Source organism: Diabrotica virgifera, chromosome 8 (genome assembly GCF_917563875.1).
Source record: "Diabrotica virgifera virgifera chromosome 8, PGI_DIABVI_V3a".
Taxonomy (NCBI): Eukaryota; Metazoa; Arthropoda; class Insecta; order Coleoptera; family Chrysomelidae; genus Diabrotica; species Diabrotica virgifera.
In genome coordinates this window covers 93,653,946-93,666,481 of record NC_065450.1, presented here as the reverse complement: position 1 = coordinate 93,666,481, position 12,536 = coordinate 93,653,946, and the positions used below count along the sequence as shown (strand labels likewise).

Sequence of the window (12,536 nt, the reverse complement as noted above, 5' to 3'; positions counted from 1 at the left end):
GATTTAGATTGGTGCCTTGATGTCCGGAACACATTTTTTTAGGACTCAAGTCCAAAGTAAAGTAAAAAATTAACTTAGTCATTAATAGGGAGAAAAGCTCTTCTAGCTACCCCTAAAACCAGGTGGCTTAACCACATGAAGTAATACAAAGGGTGTCCCATTACCCAGGGCATCCAAAGTAACATTAAGATCAACGCCTCCCCATTCGGTATGTCCTTCGATGGGGAGGGGTGGAGGTATAGCTTGGGGGTCAGATAGGTACCACTCCATTACGGGGTGTGACCGGTTTGATCTTCGGACATGTGGGTTCCACTTTTCCATTGGAACACACATGTTCCCCGGGGCTGGGGTTGATACGAGCATGTGTGTGTGTGTGTACAAAACTAATAAAAATTATAAAAATTATAAAGTTACAATTAAGAACACAACAATACCGTTCTAAAATAGTTCAGTCCTTTAAAGATAATAAAGAACAATCAAGTCGATTTTTAAAAATGTTAACAGTTCTTAAGAAGTATTTTTGTGAAAAATAATTGTATTTTTGTTAATTTTGTGAAAAACTTGCTTTCCATCTAAATTTACCTTCTTATATTAACCAACCGTAAGGGTAGTATACATAGACAAAATATACTTATTTCATCAGTCAAATAATCTTGAAAAACCTGCATAATCCTGCATAATATGCACAATATTATATTATAATATTCACGCAACATGCCAAGGTCATCTCGAAAACTTTTATGCTTAATTAAAAGGGTTGTTAATAAGAAAGAATTAAGATCTAAATACTTCATATTAGGGATAAAAGAAAATTGTGAATAAACAAGATCATTCAGAATTTAACAAATTTAATTTTTATTCATATCTATTTTTTTTTTAAATATCTTCTTCCCTTTGTCATGACACAGTGTACATATATGTCTTGAGCCACTAAGTCCTCATTTTAGTAGATACTTTTAGACAATTACATTATTCGACAATTACATTATTATTATTATTATTATATTTGTACAGACTAAGGTACAATTTCTATACATCAATTTTTCAATTATCCTTGTAAAATTAATTTGAACAATTTTCATTCATTTGTAATGTCAGCTGTCATATGTCAACACTGGACAGATGAAACATTTAAAATCCAACATCCAATCAATCACTGTCAGTCAGTCGGCAGCTCGCATCATTTAAAAATGGTTGGGTGATACCTTCACCATGACCAAATTTTATGTTTGTAACGTCTCAGTGATTGTTTTTACTGTTTTACAAGTACTTTCAAACAAATTTTCATCATCCGGAGTTGCACAGATGACCAAATTTTTCAAATTCCTTAATGAGATGCAAACACATACAAACCGAAGTAGCCGGTACTTTTTATACCTTGACGTAAGTTAAAAAAACTTTGTTTGCTTATTAGTTTAACTTTTTATTGTAGCATTAGCTCTGAAGATGACTTTTTAGTCGAAAGCGCTTAGCTAAGGAAATAAATACATTTGCACACTTTAATATACTTCTTTCGCTTCCTTTGTTTAATAATTGTTGAGTTTTTAAGTATATAAGGACAATATTACTATAAATACGTATTTGGGTCCTATATGAAGGCAGTAATGACTTGCGAAGTGTGTTTTCGTAGCTGTAATATATAGGTTAGTTTAACAATTAAAAATGTAGTTTTGTATGTTATAATACTGAAATATTTTTTAGATGAGTAACATTTGTAGCATAGCTATATGTAAAAGCAACTCCAAAATTCCTGAACCAGGTGGAAACAAATTAATGTTTTTTTTTACATTTCCCAAATACCTTAACATTATCAAAAAATGGATAATAAAATGTTGCCATAAAGATAAATGGACCTCTAAACATAAGAAAATATGTAGCAAATACTTCCTCGTGTCTGAATATGTTAATATTATGTTATGTGTTTTTTTAACCAAATAATAAATTATTTATATTATTCGTTCTTTTGTTGTTGCATGCGACTAAAAATGATAAAATTCTATGAAAAACATAATAGTAAGTACCTATATATTAGTATTTTTGCTTTTAAACTTTTTCTTCTATTTTTTTTTTGGATTATTGTGCGAATTAAACTGTTTTCTCCATTTAAAATACACACAAGTGTTAAATCAATTCTCGTTTTTTGTCAGCAGACGATTGATTTTTAAGGGAAAAATTGATATAATTACCAATACAAGAACCACCTTAATATACCTATACCCAAGAAAATCCCAAAATATATTGCAAAACCTAAGTTTTTGAACCTTTTATTAGCATTGAAACTTGTGACAATTTTAAAATTGTCGCACGGATGACGTATTCCCGCCTTTAAAAAGCGAGCATTTGATTGGTCTACAGTTACGAGACAACCTATGCAACAATCTATTAACCTTGGCACGAGTCCGCTAAGTTCTGTAGTAGAGGCAATAATTGTTGCGGCGACCCAATGGCAGGTAGAATTGCTAAACATGTATGAACATATGTACGACCTTTCGATACGTGCGACTACATATGTTTATACAGGTTTAGCAATTCTACCTGTCACCACACCACATCGACGCCATTGTCACGTTAGTGAGCGTCTTGCCTTCAAGGATGGCTACGGTCAGCGCAAAACTGCGAGAAACGTTGATAGTTGATGGAAGTCGCTCAAGTGTGCAACAAGTATGGCGACGGTACGAAGATTCGGTCTGAGTACTCGAAGATCTGTTTCAGGTCGAAGCAGAATTACATCTAATAGAGATAACCGCTTTGTAGTTTTTAGTGTTTTGAGGAACCGAAGAAATCAGTTTCCCTTCGAAATCATCTGCAAGAAGTGAGAAATGTTGACGTAAGTGAATGGACAGTTAGAAAGCGACATTATGCTGCTGGTTTATCTTCTAGAACTAGAGTAACTAATTTAAGAATGTTTGTGTAGTACTATTTGTTTTGAACCAATCGATTCTTCCGCCTTCCTGTTGGGTAAGTTTTCTGACTGAGGTGGGCGTTGTCACCACATGTTGGATTTTTTCATATCTAATTTTTATTATATTGTATTGTATGTTGCAAAGAAGCATCCAAAAGGGGTTTAGAAATAAATCAAAACAAAACAAAATACCTAATATGCTCAAGAAAAAACCCAGTTAATATGATAAACTTAAATATCGGTGAATATGCATTTGAAAAGGTAGAACATTTTAAATATCTTGGAGTCTCAGTTAATGGAACTAATGATAGAAGTATCGAAATTAATGAAAGAATCCAGGCAGGAAACAGAACCTACTGGAAATACAGTACCTTCCTAAAAGATAAGAAGCTTACTCAGAATACAAAACTGAAAATTTACAAAGCAGCAATTAGACCACTAATCACATATGGTGCTGAAGTAATGGGTCTGACACAGAAAGAGGAAGAAAGATTGAGGATCCTAGAAAGGAAAATAATTCGGAGGATAGCAGGACCACTAAACTTAGGTAATAATGAATTTAGAAAACTCATGAACCACGAAGTAAGAGAACTTCTGAAAGGAGAAGACATCGTCAGATTTATCAAGGCACAGAGACTCAGATGGATGGGACATATAGAAAGGAGGAATCCAGAAGCCGTTATCAAGAAAATTGCTAAATGGAGACCTGTATCAGGCAGACCACGAGGAAGGCCCAAAACTAGATGGGAGGACCAGATAGTGGAGGACCTTAAGAAGATGGGAGTCAGAATGGGTAACCAGAAGCAAAAACAGGAACGAATGGAGGAAAATTGTAGAAGATGCCAAGTCACACAACCAATTGTAAAACGAAAATGTTAATGCGGATTGATCACCGCGACAAACGAATCGGAAGAGCCCAAAGAGGGCGGCAATCACTCCGCTAGGAGTGTATATGCCATGATGATGATGATGATATTTATGTCAGTTCTAAGTTGTTGTGTTCCTATATTAGTTGATGATGGCTCGCGTTGGGCCGAAACGTGTCCTGTTTTAAGATTGAATTTTTAATAAAAAATTTTTGTGGTACATTCTTAGAGTCTAGTACATACTTTGTTACCCCTAGACCACATTTGTGAACTATGGATACTTCTCTTCATGAAACAGTAATAATTTTTAAAATAAATTCAAATTACGGAGTGTCTATAATTTTATGCTCGGTAGTGTATATTATATCTGAGAACAATCAAGAGTGGTCGACATAAGTTTTGACAGGAAAAATTTGGTTTAGTACACGATATCACACAGATGCCGTTATTTGTAAGCTTATTCATAAATATCGAGGACTCTATATACGTAACAAAAATTCTGAACTATAGTAGTGCCCAATTCATCATTAGAAAAATCTGAAGTAAGATGGAACTGTTGCAAGATTTTGCTCGAGCTGCAGCTCAAAATTTGCTGACACATTACGAAACAGAATGGATATTTTTTACTTCGTATTATACGGGTGTTTTATTAATAGTTCTTTTTTCTACGCAATAGACAAATCGTTAAGGCTATGGGTACATAATTCGCAAATATTTTACGTGTATCCCTACTTTTTCTGTCTTTACACGGCAAATTACGTGTAGTAAAATTCACACTGGTGTGGATATGTAAACATTACTAGAATGTCATTCTACTTGAAAATGTCATAATTAATTTAAAGAGATGGCTTTTGAATGTTCTTGGATAACTGTTATTTTTATAATTGCAAATTATTAATTCAGTTAATAAATGTGATAATTTTTTCACTAACTATGTTTTCAGTGATTGTAATAATTTATTTGTACAACAAAAACTAATAATCAATCGAGAAAAGAGGAAAAGCGTTAAAGTGATTTTTTAATAATATGTTGTTATTTTGGAACGCTTACAATTTTGAACATCTCTAACAACAAAATACTTGGATCACAGGATATATCTGATGTATTCTCTGCTTGGATCTTCCACAAATAATACACAATAAATAACTTTTTATTAAGTTCACGTCTTAAATCAATTATTTATCAAATACACTATATATCAATAATATTTAATCAATTTCTCAAAATATTCCCGATGCAATGTCAAATATTTAAAATTGTCACTGATTGTCAGTGTCTGATTGACAATATATGCTGACAATATTATATTCGGTTGAGTGCGTTGTAAGACAAAGACAGATTTGGAAAATATTACCACGGCATTGTGTTCATTTTTTTCAAATCCTGAAAAAACCAATAAATATTTTTGAAAAATTTAAACGCAGAATGAAAGACTAAATTATTACCGAGGGCCGAAAGTCCCTTAGAATAAATAAAAAGTTTATTTTGAATGAGATATTTGAAATTAAAAATCACACTAAATTTTCTCTTAGTTTTTTCACCCCTGTAACTTATTAAAATAAACATTATAGAAGTTCTCAGGGACTTTCGGCCCTCGCTAATAACGTAGTCTTTCATTCTGCGTTTAAATTTTTCAAAAATACTTATTAGTTTTCTCAGGATTTGAAAAAAATGAATCCCCATTTGAATAGCATTGCAGCCGAAAATACGTACCGATCCTCTTAATGCTATTTGTTATTGCTTTCTTTCGCAGTGTATTCGAGCTGCCTATCTGAACAAATAAAGGGGATGAAGGTGAAAAAATACAGCAGAAAAATTTCAAACCCTGAACAACTAGTGACTAGCGGCAATGTACTCCAAAGCGGCGTATCCATTTCGCTGGCATTTTCGTTGTCGTGCCGCGGAAAGTGGATACCAGACTGTTACGCGCGGTAAAGCGGACACTGCCGCGGTCGAACGATGTTCGGGATGAGCCAAATTTTGTCGGTCTTTTGAACCGCGGCAAAGGATGTTTAGGTAGGAGTCGCGGAAGAAGACGCATCTACTGGTTAAATAACAATTCGAGAGCTTGTAGACCTGGATCCCGCGTAAGAAAAAAAAGTTGATTAATAGCAAGCTGAAAATTTGTTAATAGCTTAACGGTGTCTAGTCGGACAAACATTGATGCACGGGAACACTGAAACAGGGGAAATTTTAATGGTGGAGCATGATAAACGTGTCGTCCTGACAAGTTTATGATGGTGAAAAATAGCAAGTTGTTTTTAAGTTTATTCAATAGCCAACGTTATATAATATATGAAAAAACGTTTGTCCGACAAAAAGGTTGGGCATTTTAACGAGTCCGACACGTAGAACATGTCACATCACAGGAACTATGTTGGTGATGAATAGCAGTCTGATTTTTGCATGAGAGTTTAATGAAAGGTTAAAAAAGCAATTGGAAGTTCTGTCGGACAAAATGAATGGGAAATTTTCCTAGTCGGACATTCTAAACATGTAAGATATAGACAAAAATGTTGGTGATAAATAGCAAGCTAATTTTGATTTGTTTATGTACAAATTATATTTTGTAACGCAAAAAGTTATATGTCGGACAAAAAGTTTGGGCAAATCGAAGGAAATAAATAAAAAACATTTTTTCAGAATGACTTAGTCACATATTGATAAAGCTATTTTAGTTGTATATTATTATTTATATTCACATATTTGCATGTGTATATATATAAATACATGCACACTCCAAAAACAGTGAGGTAAGTATCAATGCATGTATATATTGCAAAATAATTATTTTTTTGGGTGGAGTTTGTTCTAGATATTCTCAAAATGACAATAAAAAATGTCAAAGAACATGTGAAAGCAATATCTTAGGGTTTTCTAATTAGGCGCATCAGAAAGTACGGAAAATTTCCTACACAAAAAAGGTTGTATACATTTTTTTCCATACTCAAATCTTAACCCTGTAAACGACATTGAAAAATGTGAAGAGTCTAAAACTTCGGTGCTTATAAGAATAGACGTAAATATGACACATTATGCTTAGAAGTATGTATTAGAAGGCTGCATTTGTCAGTGTGACACTTTGTGCTATACAAAGTAGTATTTGAAAGTACATGGTCTCTGAGTTTCTGTTTGCCACGTGTGTTGGAAATTAAAATTTATATTAACTATGGAGTGTTTTTGTGTCTATTTTTGAGTGTCAACAGTTTAAATTTTAAGTCGCCAAATCAAAAGTGAAACCATTCAACGGAACATTTTTGAGTAATTTTCGAACATTTTACAAAGTTAGTAAAATACTTGGTCATCAATTCAATGAGGTTCAGTTGCCAGATAATTGTGAAAGTTCTATTGAATATCATTCTTCGTGCTATAATGCTTTGCTTGATTGAAAAAGAGTACCTAAATAAATTATTACTAAAATTGTATAACGTAATTTTTCTCAACTTTCTACAAATGAAATAATAATGTAATTAATATGTCACATGGCAAGAAATAATTTGCTGCCAAAATAAATCGATTAGTTTAAATTTGAAGTTACGATTGCAATTTATTATGAATTATTGTCAAAAGTGACAGTTTTTCTTAAATGGAAATGTATTCATAGACATAAGGGTAGACAGGGAATATAGTGCAAAAAGTCGATAGGTGGTCTATCTATCTCTTTTAACCAAGCGATCCAGCGCATGTGGCAGACAAAGATAGCTAGACCACTCAATCCATAATACAATTTGCCTGATCTACTATAAATGTATTACAGTGAGGTATCTAAATGATGTTGAGATAAATCGAAAGATATCGATTGTAATTGATTGCAGGTACTTTTGACATAGAATAATCACCCCTTATTGAAATTTCAAAAATTATTTTTTTAAATTGTCCGACTACAAAATCTACCCCTAATTTTTTTCCGACAACAGTCATTCTTGGTAAGGAATAATTTACTTAATTAAATTTCGTCTTTGTCGGAAAGCTATTTATCACCAGCATTTTTCTCTATATCTTACCTGTTTAGAATGTCCGACTACGAAAACTTCCCATTAATTTTGTCGGACAGAACTTCCAATTGCTTTTTTAACCTTTCATTAAACTCTCATGCAAAAATCAGACTGCTATTCATCACCAACATAATTCCTGTGATGTGACATGTTCTACGTGTCGGACTCGTTAAAATGCGCAAAATTTTTGTCGGACAAACATTTTCGCATATATTACATAACGTTGGCTACCGAATAAACTTAAAAACAACTTGCTATTTTTCACAATCAAAAACTTGTCAGGACGACACGTTTATCATGCTCCACAATTAAAACTTCCCCTGTTCCAGTGTTCCCGTGCATCAAAGTTTGTCCGACTAGACACCGTTGTGCTATTGACAAATTTTCAGCTTGCTATTAATCAACTTTTCTTTCTTACGCGGGATCCAGGTCTATTGGTTTAACTGCACGAAAGTGCGATTAGCCACGATGGTTGTCGACATTCTTAGAGGAGATGTCATATGAGAAGAAGAAAATATGTTTGTTGTTACTACCGTGCGAAGTGTAGACGAGTCTGGGATAAGTTTAGTTTACTGTCGACTAGAAGACTAAATATAGTGAGTTAATTTGTCTGTATACGATCATGGATAATGGCAATTGCTGTAAATTAATTCAACTTTAGGACAGTAAAGAGTTGCTATTTTTACGTTTTTGTTTTTGAAAAGTTCGTGAATTAGAATAAAAGAATGATTAACTAAATTAACTACCTGTACGTTTGTACAGTGCTACCTGTACGTTTGTACGAGATGCCTCGAAGTGCTCGCGGCAAAAGTTGATTTAAAATAAAAGCATGAGGGTGCTCCGCGCGAGCCAAATGCCAAGTTTGCCTCGCGAAAGGATATGCGTACTAGCTTAATATGACAACTGAATATAAAGAATTTGAGTATAGTTTACCTATAATATATGACTCCATACGACGACACAACTCTGAAGAAATCTGCTTCTTCCCTCTTCGTCCAACGTTTCCCAATGGTTAATTTTTCTCTTTCTTTCATAGGATCTCGCATGGTATCAACGGTTTGTTTGCCCTGTCGCTCCATCTTCTGAAAGTGTGAGTATCAAATTCTTGGCAATTTATTTTTGGTTGTTAGTAAAAACAAAAAAAAACAAAACATATTAACGAATTTGTTTTTTCATTTGGGTAATGCATTTAGTATATACCAGATGATTCTATATACAATTTGAGATATTTGACGTATACAGGGTGTCTAGAAACTCAGATAATTTTAAGTCATTTTAACCCAATTTATCTAGTCCCAAATTCCTTCCTATGGGAGCTAGAGCTCTTTGAAGATAACGTAATTAGTTTTTTTAAGTATGTACCTCCAGAACGATTCTATTTAGAAAAACGAAAATTGGTAAGCACATTTATCTTCCAGAGATAAATCGATTTCATCCATTGCGAATTTCTAGTACCGGTAATAGGCGTCCGTTTGGGTAAGGCAACGGCTATTTATCGCATAACTTTTTTGTTTTTAACTTTTAAGCATTTTTGATACTTGGTTATTAAATTGTGAGGTATTCTAGTACGAAAAGGTTCTCTTGATTTAAGTAGGTAAGACACACCGTTTTCTAGAAAAATTTAAAAACTTTTAGTTTTGAATTTGAAAAAAAAAATAAAAAAAATAAAAAAAAAACTGTGTATTTTACCAACTTAACCCGGGAGCCGTCGCGCTCACTTTTGTCACGTAAGTAGTCGCGCGTAGAGAAAAAATCTCACAATACAAATTTAAGTACGAATTTAAAACAAATTTCTATTCTATAATATTTTTATTTACTTGTTATTTTAAAAATATCTATTTCTAACAATTTTAAAGCTAATTGGTTCTCACCAACGCCATAAATTCCACAAAAAAAAATTAAAAAATTAAAACAAATTTTCACACATTACTACGATCCTCCTTGAGGCACTTATGAGTGGAAAGCAATGTTGCAAAATGTTTCATCAAGTTCCAGTTTTCGTTTTTCTAAATGTTTTTTTTGAATTTTTTTTGGAAATTCAAAAAATGAAAAATTTTCAAATCGATTTTTCTAGAAAACAGTGTGGCCTACCGACTTAAAGTAAGAGTACCTTTTAGTATTTAGTACCAGAGTACCTCACAATTTAATAATCCAGTGTCAAAAATGCTTAAAAGTTAAAGACATAAAACTTATGCGATAAAATAACCGTTGCCCTACTCAAAACGGACGCCTATAACCGGTACTTTAAATTCGCAATAGATGGAATCGATTTATCTCTGGAAGATAAATACGAGTACCAATTTTCGTTTTTCTTAATAGAAGCGATCTGGAGGTATTTAAGAAAAACTAATTACAAGACGCCATCTTCAAAGAGCTCTAGCTCCATTAGGAAGCATTTTCAGACTAGATGAATTGGGTCAAAATGTTTTAAAATGTTTTGGAATCTCCTGTCTTCGTTTGTCGGTAGAGTTTCTGGACAACCTGTGTATTCTATACAATATATTTAAAAAAAAAATGAATTGTTCTAAAAATATTTGTTACGATAATTCTCTGACAATTACATAGTTTAACAAGTGTCTGTAAAAGAAGTGTCTGTTTATAAAAGAAGAAAGTAAGTTTTCCGTAAGCTAACTTTTTCCTATTTCCCAGACTTGGGGTCAGTTTTTTTCGTCTGATTCCAAACCACAAGAAATGGTTCAGTAATCCCAGTAATTAGACGGTGAATCCAGAGTAATCTGGGTTTAATCTTGTGGTTCATTTCGATTACCTTCTTTGATTCTATTATCTATCTTTCTATATTCACTACCACAATCAATTTTGTTTTACTAGCCCTGCATTAACTTTTTACCACTACTTTCACTTGGTCAAACATCTTACATCGAATATTCACACATATTCACACAATGTTAGAAAATTACACAACCAGTTATAACTTCTCGTAACTTTAATCATTATTTAATATGGTAGAAACGTCTGTCCCAACAAAATGAAATAAATTACCATTTAACATATTATAATGATAAATATATTTATAAAATAAATATATTTATGTATAAATAAAACGTTACATGTATAAATATAACATCACAATTTTTATTCCTTCAGACGAACAATAAAACCAGCACGGATTCGTTGGCTATCTTTTTTTGCCACTTTCCCTACCCCTCAATAACTTGCCCAAACGCTTGCTAATCAATGCCAGCTAAGTCCTTCCATCCCAACATTTTCCTATTAGCAAAATTGAGCAAGAAGGTATGATAGTGAAGACTTTAAAAATCGTTCCTAGTAGCGGCATGTAAGTACACAATTTTATACATGATATATTCGATACCACTATATATACGCATTATGTATGTGTGAACACGTGTATACTTTATACAGTAAGCTCCACGCTACTAGATACATGGGTAGGTACTAACTGCTATGCTTATGGGCTAATCCAGTCCGTTCTCAGATGTGACTTTCACCCCTATTCAAAATATGTAATTGTTTTTCCATACAAAAAATACATCAATTAATAGTATAACACCAAGAATATTACAATATGTACTTTAAAACTTTTACAACTTTAACAAAATGACAACTATAAACGTCAAATACAGCTGATCTATTATTTGTCAACTTTATAGTTAATATTCAGTTTCTACTTCCGAGGTTCAGATTTATATCTATTAAAAAAGATCCTTTTGGACTACATCACAACGTTTTCGGAATGACAATTCAACCATCATTGCTGCTTACAAGGTATATAGTATATAATTATAACAATGTAAGATTATAACAAGTTTACGCCATTTAAAGGGTTTTCCACCCAGATATTTTTAGTTGCTCAACCATGTATACCTGGTAAGCAGCACTGATGATGGAATTCTCATTCCGAAAACGTTCTGTGATGTAGCCCTAAGGGGTCTCTTTTAACATAAATATACTTTTTATAAAAGATTTTTAATTATTTTTTATCAAAATGGGTTTCTATGCAAAATACAGTGAATGTTGCTATATACCTAGCCTAATTATTGAGCATTTTTTATTTACCACACTGTATTAATGTTTGTGTTAAAACAAACTATATTAGATATATGTAAATTTCAAAATTCAAATTAAAAAACTAAGTTGTAAAATAAAGCAACAATGTGGGAAGGAGATCCTTACCAACATTTTTTAATTATTTCACAAACGATGGTAACAAGTTAGGTTGAAAAGGTATATTAAATATAAACATAAATTGACTCATTGCAAACATTATAATGTACTTGGAAGCATAATTCTTTAGATATTATTATATAGATAAGAGTGCAACAACAAACTCAACCACGAAATTGATAGTTTTTTTTCGCTCGCGTTTTTTGTTTCTTCCAAAAACATTATGGAAGAACACTTATCAACTAACAAGTAAAGTATTTAACAAAAACTATCGCTATGGAACAAACAAACACAACATTGTTAAAACAAAGAGAACTATCTATCAAACAAATTCTTACCTCAAAATGCCGATCGCTTAGGCCAGACCCCGAATTTGAAACGTTCTACAGAAAAAAAATATAATTAGACTGACTTTTATAGTATTCACCCTTTACACCTTTTAGCAAGTTTATTATGTTTTAGTTTTTAATCCTGGTTGTTAAACACGCATATTCCAATAATATTCCAAGTAAGTAAAGCCTTATCCTCGAGATCGTTGTGAATAGAAGAGATTCGCCTCGGAATTTAGACGAACATCATTATTTATCGCTAAGCATTTTTGAAGTTTTAAAACAAAATATGCGCATCTAT

The 12,536-nt window shown here is 32.6% G+C and overlaps 1 protein-coding gene across 13 annotated transcripts in view; it reads right to left on the bottom strand.

Moving 5' to 3' along the window:
• Positions 1-12,536, bottom strand: part of LOC114339291 (chromodomain-helicase-DNA-binding protein 7) — a 281,299-nt gene that overhangs the window by 63,976 nt on the left and 204,787 nt on the right. For 5 of the 13 annotated variants that reach the window (XM_050658452.1, XM_050658455.1, XM_050658458.1 and 2 more), the window contains 2 exons: positions 12,245-12,289; positions 8,697-8,845 (listed from right to left, as the gene is read on the bottom strand). In XM_050658452.1, coding sequence (XP_050514409.1) covers positions 8,697-8,845; positions 12,245-12,289 — 194 coding nt within the window. The remainder of the gene's footprint in view (positions 1-8,696; positions 8,846-12,244; positions 12,290-12,536) is intronic. The other 8 variants (XM_050658456.1, XM_050658460.1, XM_050658462.1 and 5 more) reach the window with 3 other exon arrangements.